At 37.2% G+C, this 22,359-nt stretch overlaps 1 protein-coding gene across 3 annotated transcripts in view; it reads left to right on the forward strand.

The window, feature by feature from the left end:
• LOC127447644 (STE20/SPS1-related proline-alanine-rich protein kinase-like) overlaps nt 1-22,359 on the forward strand; it is a 95,017-nt gene that overhangs the window by 66,940 nt on the left and 5,718 nt on the right. For 2 of the 3 annotated variants that reach the window (XM_051709602.1, XM_051709601.1), the window contains exons 15-17: nt 10,743-10,795; nt 11,898-11,966; nt 12,357-12,421. In XM_051709602.1, the coding sequence (XP_051565562.1) occupies nt 10,743-10,795; nt 11,898-11,966; nt 12,357-12,421 (187 nt within the window). Of the gene's footprint in view, nt 1-3,932; nt 4,411-10,742; nt 10,796-11,897; nt 11,967-12,356; nt 12,422-22,359 lie in introns of those variants that run through there. The other variant, XM_051709603.1, reaches the window with a different exon arrangement.

A 22,359-nucleotide genomic window follows, 5' to 3' on the forward strand; every position in this document is an offset into this window, starting at 1 on the left:
TTGTTATCTGTTCAATGAATAGCAAATGGACTGCTCTGTTGATAATTTTGAAATTTAATAATTTGTAATGTTCCATGTTACAGTTTGAACCGAGCGAGAATTTATTTCATATATGAAAACTGAAACATACCCAAATGAATCAGAATAGAATCAAATCGGAATAAAATCGAGAGCTTGTGAATCAGAACCAATTCAAATTGGCGTATCTTGATACCAAACCCTAATCACCATTAAGATTTTAGGTAAAAATGTATTTGAAGAATGTTTAAGGGACAATGTATACACATTATCTTAGTCCTGTAACTGGTCACCAAATTGTTCCACAATTTCAAAATAATTTTGGCTTTTGCGATTTCTTTTTTATATTATATTGAATATTCAATGTAGTCTCTCAATTCATATGGGGTCATAAAAGCTAAATGCATAAAAACTATAACAGATTTAGCAAAATACTATTTAAAATAATAATAAATTATTACAGCATGTCACACATGTCATTTTGCACATGTAAATTTTTCTTAAGCATTTAATGTCAATTACCCAAAAACTGTTTCAGATCAAAATACCTGCAGCTGAAATCACTTTAGATGGATTAAATCAAAGTTATAAGCATGCTTTATTCCTCTTGGACTTTTCAACAAAAAAAAGACGCTGTTAAGCCACACAACTTCACTCTAGTATTTATAGATTCAGTGATGTGCCACAGGGTTTCGAGGAGGGCAAGTGAAAATAGATGTGTACATTTTCTAAAGAAAATGTGAGTGGTGTTTGCCCATGCAAAAAGAGCCCACAATATCACATGACGTTTGGACCAAGGCACCACTTTATGCCCAGTTTGTCTGGAAAAGTTATAAAATTGTGCATATTTTTTGTATATGTTTGCAAAGTGAAACTTGGAGGTGTCTTTATTAGGACAATTTGCTAATGTAATTTCTGATCATTTTGAGTGTAACGTTCCTACCCAGAGGATATCATGCTGTTTTCAGACCCCTCATGACCACATAAAATAGCATAGAGTTAAACCTCATTAGTGTTGGACTTCAAATTCAGTTTAATTCCTCAAAGTCTTACTCTAATTAGTTAGCAGCTCTTTAGCGTAAAATTAAGTGCACTTAGGGGGAAAAACTAATTGTTTTAAAATAAATTATATTATTGATTGGAGTTTGGTTTTTTTCTTCTCGTAGTGGCTGGTCAGTTATTTTATTGTTGGTAAGGTGGAAAATATATTTTGCATAAAGAAAAGGAAGCCTTAGGACCATTAAGACAACCAAGCATTGTAGCATAATTTTCATGACAATTAAGCACATCTGTGCTCTACTAGATTTGTACATTACCGTAATGCGTCTGGTCATTTTACTTTTGAGTTGTTTTGCAATTCCCATTATTTTCAATGGTGATTAGATTCTCATTACTGTAAGGCAATATGTTTACTATATTTACCCCTGTCTTCCATTGGTTGCCCAAACAGATAGTCCCGCCCAAAACTCTATTGGTTGAGCCAATGTTGCTGTGTCGACTGGTCAGCATGCTCAAACAAACTTAGCAATGTTTTACACTTTTTGCAAAAAAATCATCCTACAAATGGTGACTTACAGTTGTCTTTGCATATTAAGCTGGCATACGAGATAATTTTCTAACATTTAAAAATGACACCCTACAGCTTTACGGTTTTCTGCATTCGTTGACATCTCTTGAGAGAAACGAGGGATATCAGGTCAGTTAGAAGAGAACCCGAGACCCGCCGTGAGCAGAAAGTGAGAAAACAGCAGCGAGGGGCTGATTTCCTGTGGCCAATATCACCTTGAGCCAGCAGGACACGAGTGTCAAGTATGATGTTTCCATGCCCTGCAGCTCTCTCAGAATTGATTGGCATGATAACAACGACAGGCCAAACACAATCGCTGAAACACATTCGCCCAGTGGCTGACAGACCAGAGTTCAAGCAAGGTGCTGGTGTTTCGAGTGCTTGTTTGCGTGCAGCTTGTAGGCTCGAGAGCTTGACCCCCGAAAACTGTCAAAACATTACAACTGTGAGAAAATTGGCTGTAAGCTGTCTGTGCTGTTAGTATGCAGCCACAGGCGATGGTTGGATCACAATATCCAACCTTAAAGATAAAGAGATATGAATGTTTAGTTGACGCTTAAACACACCATAGTCACTGAATAGCAGTGTCAGAAAATTAACGTTTTTATTAAGTTGCAAATATATGCCCCCTGTAATCGATTTTCATGAGCATTTTTACCTTTTATGAGAGCATTTTTTCTTGCCAGATTAAAAAAATCAACATGTTTAGTTCTTCCTTTGGTTTAATGCAATTTGAGTAATTGATCAATATCTACTCAATGCAAACTCCAAAAGTAACCAAACTCGGTACACTTAGTCAACAGGATGTTTAGAAGATGTCAGCAAAGTTTCGTACAATTTCACCCCTAGGGGGCGCTACAACTAAAAAAAACTGTCATTACAGCCATTTGAGCGACCAAGTTCAAATTAAATATGCATCTTCTTTGATTCAAATGCTAACATATTCTTAAAACAATCGATTCAACAAATTAACAAAAATGGCTGCCAACGGCCAATCAAATTTCAGCACCTTATAACTCGTATTGGGAATAGCAGAGGGTTATGGAATTACTATACACACGCGGGGTGTCAACTCGAAGCCGCGTATCAAATTTTGTGACAATCGGCCACACGGTGGCGGTATAATTAGCTAATTCGCGTTTTTGCTCATAACTCCGGAACCGTATAGGCTACAATACAAATTTGTAGCTTCTCTGAATCCACCAGTGCCCGCAGTGATATGGACACATGGATTTCCATTCCCGCAAGAAAACTATTTTATCACATGTATTTTTTTGAAAACCTACTTTTTTGAACTCTGCTGTTTTTTTTTGATTCTCACAAAAATGTTTTTACATCATCTACAGACCCTCTAGACAAAAATGTATCAAAATAATTTTGATATTTCAAATCATTCTGAAGATATAATCAAATATGTTATGGGCTGTGTGGCATAATAACTAACTGACCTTGTATCTTGTAAGCACAATTTTCAAACTTAGCAAAACTGGGGAAAAAAACATGGGAAAAGGAACATTCTGAGGCCACATGCAAAATTGCATAAATTTGGCTAGAGCTATAACAAGAAATAGCTATTTATAAAACTGCATTTTTTAGCTATTAGAAATATGGAGATAATATAGGCTGTTTTACTGTTTGTCTACCACAGGGAGCCACACAACAAGAAATGTCTTCAAAGACAGACAGTTATATTCTGCCATTCAGCCACTCCTTGTAAATCAGATAAATTATTAAATGAACAGCTTTTTTGTCAATTTCTTCTTTGGAAGAATAGCTTCTGTTGTTCTTATTTGTCAATTACCAGAGCTTCAGTAATTTTAATTCCTTGTCATGTCACTAATTGTATTTAGACTTTTTATGGTGTGCACATTCCTGTACTTGTAAAAAAATGCAGCGTGTTTTATCTACTATAAAACGCCCTGTAATTATATGCTTTGGTGATATTAATAGCCTGCGAATGTACATGTTGGTAAAAAGCCTGTAAATCAGCACATTCAAGCGATGCTGGTTAACAAGACACCAGAAAATGTAAGACGCACTTTATGCTGCTGGGTTCACTCCATGAAACTGCGTAAGATTCGAGTTGGGTTCTCGGCGTCATTATTCAAAACTGTTTGCATCCATATGACCAAAGTAAGTTCATAGTTGTTGCTGCTTCCCCGAATACAATTTAATATGTTAATATTGCAATTGTAGACTGTGTGTATCAACCACACGCCATTCGGCTCTGTGGTGGTGGGGGCGTGGTTGAGTGCCGGTTTGTGAATGGAGAGTGAGATCAGGAGATGAGATTGGTAAAGATCATTACCTGGCAATGATTGTGTCTAACAGCTGTTTGTCATTACAGTGAGAGTTGGCAAGGTTTAAGAGCAAACCGGATGCCTACGAAGGGAGAGAGAGCCCCGCACACACGCCTGTTGCGCCTGTGTTTCATGAGTGTGCTAAGAAGCCTGTTTTTTGTTGATTATACAAATTAAAGATACCTTTTGAGTTCAAGTTGACAGTTCCCCACTTCCTCCTTTTCCACCCCACGAACCTGACCCATTTACTGGCTCCTAATGAAACCATCCCGAAATTCATTCACAAACTCACACACATAGGCATAGTAATGAGAGAGTTTATTCGTAATATGTAACAGCATGAAAGACGAGCTTGTGCCCACTAATTTGCACAACAGGAAAAACAGCTGAAAATAATAATGAGACAGCGGTTCGGGAGACGTGGGTGATGTTTTTATTTTCTAATTATTTTTATTAGGCTACTGTGTATCATTGTATATAAAACAGGGCTCAACATTACCACTTGACCAGACAAGCAGCCAGTTTAAAATGTCAATAACCCCCCCCCCCCCCCAAAAAAAAAAAAATTATAATATATATATATAGCTTGCTATATTTGTGATATAGCAAGTTCTGTATCATTTAATACAAAATGAGCATGGAATTTGGCAGGGGATTGCACACAATTTTTTCTGCTTTCTATCATATTATGTTCACACTGCTGCTGAATGTGGCCAAAATCAGATTTTTCACTCACATGTGACACATATATGTTAATTGATTGATCGTGTGAACAGCCAAAAGCACTTTGAATCTGACATTTTCAAATCCGATCTGGGCCATTTTCATATGTGGAATTAAATCAGAAACGTATCTGAGTTTTTCCAATGTGTCTTTGGTGTGAACAGACAGGTCAGATTTAATGTGACTTTTACATTCAACATTCATACACTTGATTTCCAGCATAAATACACCTGTTATATTATGCACAGTCTAAATGCAGTTGGGAACAAAACACATTTATATTCGTGATCTCTGTGATAGATGGTCCTTTTTATTCTAATAAACTTCAGTTTATTTGGACAGGGGGGTTCTTGTATTCTGCAGGCTTTTTGTTCAGAAATGTTTTTACAATTTTGATTTATTCGAAAAACCTACTTTTTCAAACTCGTCCTATTCCGTTTGCCCGATTCTCATGAAACTTTGTATATATCATCTACACACCCTCCTTACAAAAAGTTATCAAAATAATTTTGATGCGTCAAATCATTCCAAAGATATAAGCAAATATGTTTTGTGCGTGGCCTGTAATGACTAATTAGCCTGTATCTTGTGAGTGCAATTTCCAAACTTAACAAATATGTACACATGGACGAGAACATTCTGAGGTAACATGGCGAGTTTCGTTCACTTTTTATGCTAGGGGGGCTGTAACTTAAGAAAATCCTGTTTTTGCAACTGTGCTCAAAGCAGGTGAAATGTCATGCCAAAATAGCTGTCCACAGCATTCACAGGAACTTTTCTGTCAAATTTTGTGCAAAAATGTGCTTGGCCCCTGACAACAGTCGCTTGCAGCTATATTCATCCATATTTTATCCTCACCTCAATGCATATTTTGTTATTTTGATTAGATAAATAAGAAGTGTTCTAAATTGAAGCGAAAGCATGCAAAAAAAAAAAAATTTATTGACTATATAGAAACCAACTGTCTTGTGAATAATAATAAAAAACCTGAATATAGGCTATAAAAGCTTAATTTGGTAAATACTTAAATATAGAGCAGTCTAAATAGGCCAATTCTCTGTCTTTTCAAAATAAGAGTCCCGAAAAAAGTACATATATTTCGGGCTTGTTTATAGTTAAAAGTCCTACTTATTGGGGCCTGGGTAGCTCAGCGAGTATTGAGGCTGACTACCACCCCTGGAGTCGTGAGTTCGAATCCAGGGTGTGCTGAGTGACTCCAGCTAGGTCTCCTAAGCAACCAAATTGGCCCGGTTGCTAGGGAGGGTAGAGTCACATGGGGTAACCTTTTCGTGGTCGCGATTAGGGGTTCTCGCTCTCAATGGGGCACATGGTAAGTTGGGCGTGGATCGCGGAAAGTAGCCTCCACATGAGGAGTCTCCGCAGTGTCATACATAAGGAGCCACGAGATAAGATGCGCGGATTGACGGTCTAAGAAGCGGAGGCAACTGAGACTTGCCCTCCGCCACCCAGATTGAGGTGAGTAACCACGCCACCATGAGGACCTACAAAGTGGGAATTGGGCATTCCAAATTGGGAGAAAAGGGGATGAAAAAACCAACAAAAAAAAAAAAAACATCAACAACAAAAAGTCCTTATTTTCTGGATATTTTTAGGATTTGGTTGCACAGTAGACTGAATCTGATATTTTGTTCAGTTTGGACTCTTGTAGCCTTTGTCTGTGACCGTCATAGTAGATTTTTTTTTTTTTACTTTCTATTAATCAATTTTAAAAACTATCGAACGATTAATCAGTTATCAGCCTATTTGACTACCTTAGCTACGTATTTATCGATATCAGCAAAATCCACTAGCGGTCAAACTCTACAAGACATCATAACACAATAGAATAGTTTTGAATTTTTGTTACATGGTTTCATGAAAAAAAAAAAGAAAAACGTAATTTTAGCTACACTGAACAATACCGGTCTCTGAGACGGTAAACACAAAACTGCTACAGTGTCTAAAGCCTTTTGCCCTCACAATTTAAATGTCTAGTGAGTTTTTGTCACTTTTAGTGGCATTTGTGCACCAAGTCATGGTTAATTTCTGGCCCTGGTGGACAGAAACCTATAGGGTCATATCATATATTTTAAAAATGTGTTTCCCCTGAGGTCAGATTATAATGTCAGGTTTTTATGCAAAAAAATAAAAATAAATAAATAATAAAAAAATAAATAAATAAACAATGTATTTTCTCATGATAGAGATTAAATGATCACTTAGATTAAGAATGCACAGAATGTTGGGCTCTCTAGTGACATCTGTGGTTGAAACCTAAAATTCAAAATAACTTGCAGGGGAACATTTTACATCTGTTGTGCTACAGCTGGCACTATTAAAGATAAAACAAAGATTTTATTTCTCCTCCTTGCTAAGATTAATTTACGCCTCTACAGACTTCTTTTTATTAGCTCCATAACGGATTTAGCGCTGCCGGCGTGATAGTTTAGCTTTTTTAAATCCTTTTCAGACTTCAAGGTCCACTGTGTCATTGACAACCCACCGTGCATCATAATGTGGAATCGGCTATATAAACCTCCTCTTAAATTTGCTGTTGGTGTATTAGCCTAGAGAAAGATCGGATTCCTCCAACGATCACTTAAGTGACCTACTTGAGAGTTGGGGGTGGGCGAGAGACAGAGGAGAGCAGCATCAGTGATGATTGTCATCATTATAATCTAGTACTAGAGAAAATGAGGCTAATGCAGTGTCAATCTGCTAAATAAGTCCACTGGGCTCAATAGCACAGCTGTAGCTTTGAAACAGCGGTTAAAGTGGGTCGTTTTGTAGTATGGAGTCTTGACCTTTCAGAAAATGTAATGGCTTGTATGCAGAAAAGCATTATCAGCTCTTTTGTTGAACATCAGAGACTGCACAATTAGATTGCACAAAATATATTATTTTAATTAGACTGAACAATTATTAACTAATATTGTCAACTAAATTTAACAAATTGAGCCTTATTGCAGTGTTTACTGCACTTATTAAACTTGGTTCATGTTCATTTCAACATATGCTAATACATTTTTTAAATTAAGAGGTGTATATCAAGGCATTTGTTATGCAGTATAAACAAACATAATATAACATGATATAAACATGATGCACTGTTATAAAAACATAGATTTGTGAGAGTTTTTGTCGAACTAGAGGTGTCAGAATAAACACCTTGGTAATGGCATACTACCATACTACTCTTATTTCTGCCATAGACTGATATAGCAGAAGTAGTAAGAGTAGTTTGTGTAGTATGCCATTGCGTACTCAGCCCATGAAACACGAGTAACAGTTGTCACGTTTTGAGCCTGCTGGTGTTTGGTGCCATCTCAAGTGTCTAACAGACATGCACAGCTTCAATTCCGGCGTCGATAGGTCTGCACAGTGCTGCATGAAGTCGAACACACCTACTGCATTTATTTTGAGTCCTACTGAAACCCTACACCAACCACTACTCCTAAACATAACCCTAACTTTAATCCTACCACTAAATCTAACGTTAGTAACAGCGAATGAGACTCTCGCAAGACTTAGGCTGCAGGGTTGTTACCTTCTAGACACAGCCCTGAAATTCTTGACTTAGGAGAACTTGGCTAGTCGAAGGTTAAAATTAATCGTGGATGTGGTTTAGACATGACATTCTTTATTTACCATCACACATGCCAGCTGAGGATACTGTAGCTAGCTAGGTTACCTGACATTAAAAACGTTCTTAATGTAAAAAATGGTTAACGTTTAAGCACGTTTCTCCGGGGCTGTTGTAAAAACAATGCTACAACAGAGACGGCTTACCTACTGATGTGATGTTCACAAATGAGAGTTCACAGTCTTCTGTGACGTCACCCTCAATGAACTAATTTTAAAACGCTGCCATGCACAGTACAAATGCAGTTTTCATTTGCCTTGGGTGCTGTATTACGTTCAAGAGAAAAAAAGTTTGGTTACTTCCGTTGTATAAATTAGGCTTTAGACATGCTGTGCTTACCTTTTGGAATAGCCTTCACGTCGGCAGAACGCCTATGTTGTCAGCTCACTTGGTTTTTGGACAGAGTCCAGATTGCTGTCAAAATGCAAACAATCATAATAATCCTAAAAATAGGCTTCATGGGTTTCGTGAGATTCTCCCAGAGTGTCCCCCTACTTCCTGTCAGTGGTACTGTGACTCATGACGGGGAGCTGTTCATGTCCCATAGCTGTAGTGACCTCAAGTCAGTGTCTGCACATATGATTTGTGTCCATTGCCTTTCCCCTGCAAAGGTAAATTTTATGTGGTTGTCAGTCCTTGTTGCTGGAGCAGAACAGACTGTTTGATGTTGGAAAGAACAAAGTGAAAGTCTCCCTCAGATCTCACCAGTACACTAGGGCGGTTTATCATAAACATCAGTGAGAAGAACCAGAGCATAACCTGAACTCCAGGCGTGTTTACTGAGCCCAGATGAATAAATGCTCCATTAAATATCAGGAACAGTCGGAAGGGAAAATTCGATGCCCCACCTAGGGCTAATTAGATTCGATTTCGATTCACAAGCATTTGAATTAAGTCCAATTTTGATTCGATTAGGTTCCGATTCATTTGGGTATATTTCCGCTATAATGCCCATCTTGCTTACATATGAAAGACCTTCTAACTAGGTACATTATGAAAATATTAATTTAACAAATTACAGAGGATTACAGTTAATGATAATGTCTGTTGCAATGAATACTGAACCTATGTTCTTTCAATTAGTCAAACTCCCACTTAGACTTTTGGGAAATGTTTAATGTTACTTGAATTGCTGCTATTTTAGTGTATTTCTATCTTTATACTGTGGAAGGCTTTGTTTGGAAAATTTAAATAAAGCATTATATTGTTACAGATTGTTATCTTTTCTTCCCTAAAAAGGAAATTAATACATTCTGATAGGAAAAGAAGTATATATATATATATATATATATATATAGAGAGAGAGAGAGAGAGAGAGAGAGAGAGAGAGAGAGAGAGAGTCAAATTTCAGCACTTTGAAAATCTGCGATTTAATTGCGATTAACTACAAAAAATTATGCAATTAATCATGATTACAAATTTCAATCGACTGACAGCGCTATATATATATATATATATATATATATATATATATATATATATATATATATATATATATATACTGTATATAAGTTTCATGTTTGTTTATATGCATAATTTGTGCTATTTACAAGTATGAATTTATGGTTAACAATTGCTGACTGTATTACTTCATTTACAACTCAAAACATCTCACTTTTGACACCACTCTGTGGACATTTCACCCAGAAACTGGAACTCACACGTAACCAAATGTTCAACAACACTTCCTGCTTCGGCCACTAGGGGGCAGCGCTTTGAATTTCGTTAAGCACAGACCGATTTCAGCAGCAAAACTTTCGACCTACTGTTGCCAAATTAACAGTTAGAGTTGTCGGCGCAACATAAACATGAATATTACTGAGGGCACCTTTTAAGACTTAGACTTTTGACATCTGTAAGTGGTAATTGTTAATCCTACTGGTTAGCACACAGCTGATATTTTGCCATATTGAGTTGGTTGGCCGATAACTGTGCCTGCTTTGCTAAATAACTGAAGTGTGTCAGTTCCACAATCTACGGTAGCCTTAACACAGATGAATGATTTGCTCTAGTATTGTGGTATGAAATGCTGTTAAATGACTGATCAGCTCACAGTGTAGTGAATCCTTCCTTCAGTAAACAAACTGTAATTAACAGCCCACTCCTCCTGAAAGCCCACCTGAGCACTAGTTAAACATGATCTCTCCTCCAAACACTTAAAATTATGGAATAACCTAGCAGGTTTACAAAACACAGTGATATTGGCACAGATTGCTTGCTTACCAGCATGGTGAAATTTCTCCAAAAATGATTATCTGGAGATCTCAGAAGACAGAACTCAGCTGAGATGCTTATTTGTGTGTATACGAATGTGTCTGCATGTCACGCTCTTCAAACATGCTCGGTAAAATGGCACAGATGGGCTGAGATCGCAGTTGGCTATCTTACAAACAGATGGACATGTGGACAGCCATTTCTCACCACAGATATTTCTTCTTCTCTCTCTCTCTCTCTCTCTCTCTCTCTCTCTCTCTCTCCCACTCCCACTCAGGAACTCGAGGAAGGAGCTGAATGACATACGGTTTGAATTCACTCCTGGGAAAGGTCAGTACACATTAGCATTAGAAGTGCTTTAACAGACACCGTTTGTAAAACGTGGCTTTGCTTCAGAGTTCCTCTGTACTGTGTGGGCTATTTTGCATTTTCAGATAGCAAAGATCTAAGGGAGGGTGGTATGGCCAAAATATTATATCCCAAAATATCATGATAATTTTATATTATGGTGACAGTCACGATTAGGGCTGTCAATCTAAACAAATTTGATTGAAATGCCATCAGTGCACATTTCATAATCACAAATATGTTCTTATTAAATATACAAGTATACAAATAAATATATATATATATATTTTTGTTGTTGTTAATTTTTTCCCCTTTTTCACCCAATTTGGAATGCCCAATTCCCAGTGCGCTTTTTTTTAAGTCCTCGTGGTGGCGTAGTGATTCGCCTCAATCCAGGTGGCGGAGGATGAATCCCAGTTGCCTCCGTGTCTGAGACCATCAACCCACGCATCTTATCACGTGGCTTGTTGAGCGCGTTGCCACGGAGACATAGCGCGTGTGGAGGCTTCACGCCATCCACTGCGGCATCCGCGCTCAACTCACCACATGCCCCACCGAGAACAAACCACATTATAGCGACCACGAGGAGGTTACCCCATGTGACTCTACCCACCCTAGCAACCGGGCCAATTTGGTTGCTTAGGAGATCTGGCTGGAGTCACTCAGCACACCTGGGATTCGAACTAGCGAACTCCAGGGGTGGTAGCCAGCGTCTTTTATCACTGAGCTACCCAGGCCCCCCAAATTAATTCTTATTAAATATTTTTATTCATTTTTATTTTATTCATATTTTCTGAAAAAGATAATTTTTTTCAATTACATTATTTACATTTATAAATACATTATTGTTGTGGATGTGATGGTTTATATATTAAATGATCATGCCGTAATGCCTATTTTTGGATAGTACAGTCAATGAAATACTCTGGAAATTAAATGTTATGTTGCAATCTAATACTAAAATCATTTAAATATTATATCGCTTATCAATACCTCATAATAACTAATATTTTGTTTTAAATAATTACTTTGTGTTGTGGCGGCTTTCTTGCTGTGATATGCTGTGTGTATGTTTTGTCTTCAGATACGGCTGAAGGAGTTTCTCAGGAGCTTTTTTCTGCTGGTCTGGTCAATGGACATGATGTTGTAGTCGGTAATGTGACTTTTTAAAATACTGTCGAAGATATATACAAAACTGAAAATTCTGTTGTCATTAAATCACCCTCATTTTCAATTGAGAAAGATTCATTCATCTTCGGTCAGTTCATTCCATGATTCATGTTATTTTAGTGGGAACGGTTTGGAAAATGTGCCTTAATTCTTTTTAACTACATTTTTACTGTATTTTACTTTTTGCATTAAAATGTTTTAATTTACTTGGCTACAGTGGCTGTTTGAGATAAAAACTCAACCTAAGCCATTTCAGAGCAAATACAGAAATATCAAGATCAAATTATATTGAGAAGTTGTTTTTTTTTTTTTTTTTTTTAGCTTTATTGCTTGGCTCTAATGTCAATATCTTTTTATACATGTGTATTTCCAGTGGCTGCTAACCTTCAGAAGATTGTAGAAGACCCAGTTACCTATAAAGTATTGACCTTTAAGTTGGTGAGTACTCACATTTTAAATGTCACAAAATACTTACATGATTCGCAGTCATGACAACCTGAAATGATCAGAGAGTAAAAAAAAAAAGGGGGATTTACAGGCTTAGAAAATTCATGCAAATAAATAAAAGCAGGGATCCCGTTGAATTTTAAAATTGTGTTTTTGGCTACCGCCCCTGGAGTCGCGAGTTCGAATCCAGGGCATGCTGAATGACTCCAGCCAGGTCTCCTAAACAACCAAATTGGCCCGGTTGCTAGGGAGGGTAGAGTCACATGGGGTAACCTCCTCGTGGTCGCTATAATGTGGTTCACTCTCGGTGGGGTGCATGGTGAGTTGTGCGTGGATGCCGTGCTCAACAAGCCACGTGATAAGATGCACGGATTGACTGTCTCAGATGTGGAGGCAACTGAGATTCATCCTCCGCCACCTGGATTGAGGAGAGTCACTACGCCACCACGAGGACTTGGAGCGCATTGGGAATGGGGCATTCCAAATTGGGGAGAAAGAAAAAAAAACATTTTGTTTTTGGGGCCTGAAATTGTTTTGGAAAAACTAAAATGTAAAAAAAGTTATGGAAATTTTGGTACACTTTCTATGATGCCCATATTTATAATTGGGGCTGCAACTAATGATTATTTTGATAATCGATTAATCTAACAATTATTAGAAGGATTATTCGACTATTCGCGATTATTGCAACGATTAATCATTAGCTCTTAACCGATTATTCAGCTTGTGCCCCGACTTAAAAGGTTTTATTAATGTGCTTACTAACAATAAAGAGGACAAAATCATCTTTTAAAAATACCTTTAAATGACATTCACTGAATTAAAGGGAAAAAAATACTTTTTATTAAGTTTAATTCAGTAAAGAAATTCACTGCAAAAAAATCCTGTGGTTATCAAGTGTTTTTGTCTTGTTTTCCATTTAAAATAGTCTAAAAATCCTTAAAACAAGATACATTTACTTGAGAAGCAACATATAAGATATTTAGACTTTAAGAGAATGTTTCTTATATACAGTAAGTGTATTTTTTCACTTGGTTATACTTCTGCGAGTGCAGTAAAGAAAAAAATATACTTATATTCAAGATCTATTCTCTAAAAGCAAGTCTAAATATCTTATATGCTGCTTCTCAGGTGAATGCATCTTTTTGCATACTGGAGAAATGCCAGTTTCAGAGTTTGTGGTTATTTACATGATCTGCTTCTGTATTATTTGAACTTTAATAAAGCTATAACACATTAAATCTAACTGCATTTAAGATGTAACGCCGGGATGTTTCCTTTAAAGAGCTCCGGCTCCGATTATTCCATAACGAGAGTGCTTCTGTATTTACTTGTTTGGTATTTTTGCATTATAATTCCTTCATACTTTGCGATCTACATCACCTGAAGCTGTTTGGAAAGTTTAGAGTGCATAGGGACTGTGAACTGTTTTCTTCCTCTCTTCAGTCAGGCGCGAGCTGCATTGCTGTTCTCGCACGTCATCATTAGAGTTTAATGTGATCTCATGTTATGTTAAATGAGATCAAACGACTATGTGACTATAAAAATTGTTGTCGATAATTTTTTATTGTTAACGTTGTTGATAACGTCGATAAATCGTTTCAGCCCTATTTGTAATGCATGTGTAATGACTCAAAATATGTTATAACTTCTCATAAATAATTATCAATACAATTATAAAACATTGTAATACTTACCTATTCATAGTTATACCTTATAATGCATTATAACATGATCAACATACAATTCTATATGCAGAAGTTATAGTATATTATGCATATTTGTATTATACAGTATATATCGTATATTAGGTATGCTTTAAGTAAAGTGACAAAAGCAATGTCTTCTTATAAACATCTATAAGATATTTTAAGAGGTTATAAGACATTACAGGTACGCATTATACAGTTGTGCTCAAAAGTTTGCATACCCTGGCAGAAACTGTGAAATTTTGGCATTGATTTTGAAAATATGACTGATCATGCAAAAAAAAAACTGTCTTTTATTTTAGGATAGTGATCATATGAAGCCATTTATTATCACATAGTTGTTTGGCTCCTTTTTAGATCATAATGATAACAGAAATCACCCAAATGTCTCTGATCAAAAGTTTACATACCCTTACATAACACAAAGGTTTAAATGTTAATTAAAGGTTAATTTCCCACACTTGTGGCTTTTTAAATTGCAATTAGTGTATAAATAGTCAATGAGTTTGTTAGCTCTCACGTGGATTCACTGGGCAGGCTAGATACTGAGCCATGGGGAGCAGAAAAGAACTGTCAAAAGACCTGCGTAACAAGGTAATGGAACTTTATAAAGATGGAAAAGGATATAAAAATATATCCAAAGCCTTGAAAATGCCAGTCAGTACTGTTCAATCACTTATTAAGAAGTGGAAAATGCCACAACTGCCAGAAGAATTGTTCGGGATACAAAGAAAAACCCACAGGTAACCTCAGGAGAAATACAGGCTGCTCTGGAAAAAGATGGTGTGGTTGTTTCAAGGAGCACAATACGACGATACTTGAACAAAAATGAGCTGCATGGTCGAGTTGCCAGAAAGAATCCTTTACTGCGCCAATGCCACAAAAAAGCCCGGTTACAATATGCCCGACAACATCTTGACATGCCTCACAGCTTCTGGCACACTGTAATTTGGAGTGACGAGACCAAAATACAGCTTTATGTTCACAACCATAAGCACTATGTTTGGAGAGGGGTCAAAAAGTATTGTGCTCCTTGAAACAACCACACCGTCTTTTTCCAGAGCAGCCTGTATTTCTCCTGAGGTTACCTGTGGGTTTTTCTTTGTATCCCGAACAATTCTTCTGGCAGTTGTGGCTGAAATCTTTCTTGGTCTACCTGACCTTGGCTTGGTATCAAGAGATCCATGAATTTTCCGCTTCTTAATAAGTGATTGAACAGTACTGACTGCCATTTTCAAGGCTTTGGATATCTTTTTATATCCTTTTCCATCTTTATAAAGTTCCATTACCTTGTTACGCAGGTCTTTTAACAGTTCTTTTCTGCTCCCCATGGCTCAGTATCTAGCCTGCTCAGTGCATCCACGTGAGAGCTAACAAACTTATTGACTATTTATACACAGACACTAATTGCAATTTAAAAAGCCACAGGTGTGGGAAATTAACCTTTAATTGCCATTTAAACCTGTGTGTGTCACCTTGTGTGTCTGTAACAAGGCCAAACATTCAAGGGTATGTAAACTTTTGATCAGAGACATTTGGGTGATTTCTGTTATCATTATGATTTAAAAAGGAGCCAAACAACTATGTGATAATAAATGGCTTCATATGATCACTATCCTTAAATAAAATACTTTTTTTGCATGATCAGTCATATTTTCAAGATCAATGCCAAAATTTCACAGTTTCTGCCAGGGTATGCAAACTTTTGAGCACAACTGTATATTTTCATATATTTGCAAGCTTTATTATATATTTTCATTAGGTCTATAACCTATGTCCCACTTAAATTCACTCTGTTGGGCAAAATTACATTAATGTCTCAAAATGTATTGTATTTTGTGCATCTTTATAAAACGTATAGTATAAGCTTGACTTGTATTAAATGTTACAAGTTTATGTTATGACTGTTTATAAGATTGCTTTTGTAGCTTTACTTAAAACACTTTTATGATACCTAATACCTGTATATACTGTATATATTACATTACAACTTCTGCAGCTAAAATGTTAAATGCATGATACTCTTTAAGGTATGACTATGAATAGGTTAAGTTTGATCATTTATAATAACTGTAGTTAAACTATATTATAAGGTGTATTATGAGTAGTTATGAATGCATTATAAATATGGGCTTCATAAAAAGTGTTACCAAACTTTCTATAGTGAATATGCATTTTTTAAAGTTATGTTAAGCTCATGTATATGGCTAGAAATTGCTCTTTGTGATATCTATATGCATCAGATTATTTAAAAAGAACAAAACAGATCCTTTCTAGTAATCACAAACAACTGAAAGTAAATGAAATGCATTGATCAAAAAGTCTGGGATCTTGTCAGGAAAGACAAAAGGGGCTTGTTTTTGTTTAATAGTGTTTATTTTGCACATTTTTAGCTCTGTAAATTCATTGTGATTGTGTATTAAATATTCACAGTATGCATTTCTCAGGTCCTACACAGTCATTAATTCATTATTTGTTGAAACAGCGTCTCTGACAGCGTAATAAATTGCATTACATAATTCCTTATTGATTACCCTGAACACATGACAAATCTGAGAAAATATTAGAAGGGTGTTAAATGATGCCTTTTAATGCTTTAAAAAAATGACAGAACTGGGATAATCTGGCAGATACATGAATACCCAAATTAAAATGTCGCCAAGCATTCCTGTTAAACGCATACAGATGGAGAGAATGTGTTTGCCCACAGCCCTGCGGGAAGATACTGCAGGAATATCTTTTTATTTTCCTGTGGCTTTTATCTCTCTGTCATTCTGTGAAGGATTTTCAACAAGTTGTGTTGATCAGTGACGTTTTAATCCACCTTGAAGTGGATCATGTTATGATAGATACAATCCCGTTTTGCACAATTCTCATAAATGAGAATATCGCTGATATCGTCTATGTATGGATATTTGAATGTAACGCAAAATCTTCGACGGTAGCTTTGAAAGGAATAGTTCACCAAAAAAAATGACAATTATGTGATGATTATTTACTCATCCTCATGTCGTTCCATACCTGTATGACGATCGGCTGTGCAACACAAAATTAATTTAGCGGAATGTCTAAGCTGCTCTTTTCCATGAATGAAAGTGAAGTTCGAAAAACTGTTAATTTTTTTATTTTATTTTAGTCATATCTTTTTCCTTTTTTTTTTTACACAAATGTCCTTTATATTTAGTAAATATTTCTTCATGTCATATGACAGCTCATTAATTTTAGTCAACTTTACTAAAATTTCTCATTGACTATTTAACTTAACGAAAGTTATTTAACGAAAATAATGTTTTAGTAGGCATTAAAGGAATAGTTCACCCAAAAATGAAAATTCTCTCATCATTTACTCACACATCTGGGATGACATGAGGGTATGACTTTCTTTCTTCTGCAGAACACAAACAAAGATTTTTAGAAGAATATTTCAGCTCTGTAGGTCCATACAATGCAAGTGAATGGTGATCAGACCTTTGTAGCTCCAGAAATCACATAAAAGCAGCATGAAAGTGACTTCAGTGGTTAAATCCATGTCTTCAGAAGTGATATGATAGGTGTGGGTGAGAAACAGATCAAAATATTAGTCCTTTTTTACACTAAATCTCCACTTTCACTTTCAGATGTTAAAGTGAAACTAAACAGGCACCACATGTGGCTTTCAGATGTAAAAGGGAAAGTGGAGATTTAGTATTTAGTATTCACAACACAAGTTATGGATTCTGACTATCGCATAACTTAGTTTGAGTTCACCTGTTCATTCACTTCATTGTGCAGATGTAAGGTGTATATTATTATGTTTATGCTGCAAATATAACTGATTCATCTCAAATAGGATGTGTTTGAGTGAGGTAATGAAGCAGGAAATCCCCAACATACTAAGATACATACTACTAACAAAAAAAAAAAAAAAACATTGTTAGAGCATTGTAAACATTTTTTTCATAGCATATTTTTGTCAACATTATATTCTAATTATTGTCATGATGCGTCTTTTTCGTTTTGTCTTCGTTATCGTGGACAAAATCAAAAAACTCTTTATCAACAGACATTTTTGACATGAAATTTCTTTGATGAGATTTAAGGCCTATTCACACCAAATTCGTGATGAATTTGCAAGACGAACTGTTACGATTAAAATGAAAAACAATGACTTCAGTTTGCTAGGGAGTGTAAAGATTGGACTCTGGAGCAATGGAAAAAGGCCATGTGGTCTGATGATCCCAGATTTACCCTGTTCCAAAGCGAAGGGCACATCATGCATAATGTCCATTGTACAAGCCTCTGGAGGCAGTGTTATGATCTGGGGTTGCTTCAGTTGGTCAGGTCTAGGCTCAGCAACATTATGCGGCAATAAAATGGAGACAGTTGACTACCTAAATGTACCAAATGACCAGGTTATCCCATCAATGGATTTTTTCTTCCCTGACGGCACGGGCATATTCCAGAATGACAATGTCAAGATTTATTGGGCTCAGATTTTGAAAGAGTGGTTCAGGGAGCATGAGGAATAATTTTCACACATGAATTGGCCACCACAGAGTCCTAACCTTAACCCCACTGACAATCTTTGGGATGTGCTGGAGAAGACTTTACGGGGTGGTTCACCTCTCCCATCATCAATACAGATCTCGGCCAAAAATGTAACTCTGGATGGAAATAAATGTTGTGACGTTGCATAAGGTTGTCGAAACAATGCCACGATGAATGCACGCTGTAATCAAAGCTAAAGGCGGTCCAATGAAATATTAGAGTATGCTACTTTTTTTGAAAGTACACTTTCAAAATCAGACCGGGTTAATATTTGAAGTACAAAGGTTCATGAACTGTAACTATTTGTTTTTAAGAATAGAATTTTTGGGGTGTGTATCTGCAGCACTTCCAATGCCAGTGTTTTCCAGTCGATTAGGGCCAACAACGCACTGTATTGTGCAGCAGACACGACTCTGCAAAAATGTCAAAAACCCTGTATCTCATTGGTCAGTGCAGTTAAACGTGGTCAGTCACATTTAATTGTAGTCTGTAAAGAAATGCATTCCTTGTGCCATAGGAATGCAACCTATTCAAAACATTCTTATTCAAAAGCTTGTTCGGAACAAACATTCGCACAGAAAAATGGAGTTGTTGTGAATAGTCCTTTACACTGCCCAAAAAATAAAAAATAAATACAGAAACACCATAATAGTCATCCATGTGACAGTCTAGTCATACAATAGCTATATGTGAAGAACTAACAAAACAAGTTTGCTGAAAATTTCCTGCCAAAGGTCTTATATCTCAATCAGATCCATTGGGTGAGTGACTTTAAATGATTCTTGCATGTCTTGCCAATGTCGTTAAACCTGGTGCAACGCATCTTGACATTTACGTACATTTTAATGTATTCAGATCCTTATTTGTTTTCATAGTATATGAAAGAGCAGCTCGGACATTCTTCCTATATTCTGCGGATAGTTGGTATTCCACAAAAGAAAAAAGTTGTATGGTTTGGAATTGGAACGACATGAGGGTGAGTAAATAATGGCATTATTAAAAAAATTTTCATGGGATGTACTAACTGCGAAGGGCATGTCCCAGTGGATTGTACAATATGGCAATGATAACCGTGTTTAATCACTCCTTTAGATGGAACAATAAGTTGGCAGTAAACAACATCTGTGCATTAGCATGTGATGCATTCTGCCACGGCCTTCTGCGGAGAACTGTCTCTTCAGCATCTGCTTGCTCTTACCCTGAACGTCACCCTCTGACCCTATTCAAACCCCCAAAATGCATTTCTCAGCAAGGCTCTATCTGCATCCACAGCCGGACCTGGTCTGTTTGGAGTTTTTATTGTTTAATTTCTGTTTGAAGGTCCCTGGAGAGAACAGCTCACCATAATTAAAACACAAGTCAGCGTAATGCACAGAAATCTGGATGTGAAACAGTAAAGGCGCAGTGTGTAAACAGTACAGCGTGTGGAGAATATCACAGCCAGCCTGGTCCACCGATCTCATTTACTAATGTCACCCCTGACTACACTGTGTGCAACTCACACAATTATTCTGCTTGAATATTGAGCCATGAAGAAGAATTATGTTTGTGGTTGCTGTGCTCGCACACATACTGGCTCTCTGGTTTGTGTATAAGGAGCCTACACACTAGAGTTAGCGCTGCACAGGAGAAAGCTACAAAACCATTGATTTCAATCGGAATTGTGCGTCATAAGGACATAAACATCAAGTAACGACAATTCAACTACCTGATGATGCAATGTACATCGCAATACTTTTTTCATGATTCAATACATTTACATGTATCACAGTATCATAAATTAAACTGTGCTAACTGCACACGCGAAAGTGTCCGTGAAAGCAAGAGGATGATTCTTATGAAACCTGTCAAGAAAAAGTCCATGTTTAACTGTGAATCAATAAAAAAAGAAATAATGCTTAACACAAATAAACTGAAGCCTACATTTAGGACCATTAAGATTTTTTACATTGTGACATCATATTTAGGCACATTTTACCCCCCAGTTGTCATTACCATAACACATATGGATGTTTTACTTTTGCTATTTCTGTTGTTTTCAATGGTGATTCTCATTATCATAACACATCATTCTTTTACTGTATTACAGTACAAAAGATACTGTCGTACAATTATTATTATATATTTTTTTTATTAGATTCAGCAAAAATCAGTGGTGGTTTCAAGGGAGTACTACTATGATACATGAATACTTTACAGTTTTACCTTTAAATGCATACCTCGGGTCTTTAGTGAACCTGGACCTCATTTTACCCCCTGTAACATTTTTTGGAGTTATTCCCACACTGCTTTATTATTCCTCAACCTTTGTCGTATGAATAGTGTAAAAATAAAAAAATGCCAAAATCGCAAATAAATAAATAAATTCTAATTGCTTAATTACCAAAAGCGTACAGGGTCTTTAGCGACTCAAAATACACCAATGAGCCAAAACATTATGACCACCTGGCTAATATGCTGTTGGTCCTCCTCATGCCGCCAAAACAGCACCGACCCGCCAAGGCATGGACTCTAAAAGACCCCTGAGGGTGTCCTGTGGTATCTGGCACCAAGACATTAGCAGCAGATCCTTCAAATCCTGTAAGTTGCGAGGTGGAGCCGACGTAGATCGGACTTGTTGGTCCAGCACATCCCACAGATGCTCAATCAGATTGAGATCTGGGGAATTTGGAGGCCAGGGCAACACCTTGAACTCTTCATCATGTTCCTCAAACCATTTCCGAACAATGTGTACAATGTGGCAGGGCGCATTATCCTGCTGAAAGAGGCCACTGCCATCAGGGAATACCATTGCCATGAAGTGTACCTGGCCTGCAACGATGTTTAGGTAGGTGGCACGTGTCAAATTGATGTCCACATGAATGGCTGGACCCAGGGTTTCCCAGAAGAACATTACCCAGAGCATCACACTCCCTCTACCGTGTTGTCGTCTTCCCACAGTGCATCCTGGTGCCATCACTTCCCCAGATAAATGGCACACACGAACACGGCCGTCCACGTGATGTTAAAGAGAACGGGACTCATTGGACCAGGCGACCTTCTTCAACTGCTCCAAGGTCAAGTTCCGATGCTCGTGTGCCCATTGTAGGCGCTTTTGATGGTGGACGGGGTCATCATGGGCTCTCTGACTGGTCTGTGACTACACAGCCCCATTCGCAGCAGGGTGCGATGCACTGTGTGTTGTGACACATTCCTCCCATAACCATCATTCACATTTTCTGTGACTTATGCCACAGTAGACCTTCTGTTCGGACCAGATGGGATAGCCTTCGTTGCCCTTTTACATCGATGAGATTTGGGCACCCAACACCCTGTCGCCGGTTTGTGGTTTGTCCCTCCTCGGACCACTGTAGGTAGGTACTCACCACTGCTGACCGGGAGCACCCAACAAGCCTTGCCATTTCAGAGATGCTCTGACGCAGTCGTCTGGCCATAACAATTTGGCCTTTGTCAAAGTCGCTCAGGTCTTTACTCCTGCCCATTTCTCCTGCATTCAACACGTTGACTACGAGAACTGATTGTTCGCTTACCATCTAATCTACCCAGACCTTGACATGTGGCCTTGCTAGGAGATGATCAACGTTATTCGCTTCACCTGTGAGTGGTCATAATGTTTTGGCTCAGCAGTGTATGTAACATTTAGAAGCAATGTGGAAGTAAACTATAGCAAGTACAAGACATACTAATGAAATT

This window comes from Myxocyprinus asiaticus, chromosome 10, assembly GCF_019703515.2.
Source record: "Myxocyprinus asiaticus isolate MX2 ecotype Aquarium Trade chromosome 10, UBuf_Myxa_2, whole genome shotgun sequence".
NCBI classification, from domain to species: domain Eukaryota; kingdom Metazoa; phylum Chordata; class Actinopteri; order Cypriniformes; family Catostomidae; genus Myxocyprinus; species Myxocyprinus asiaticus.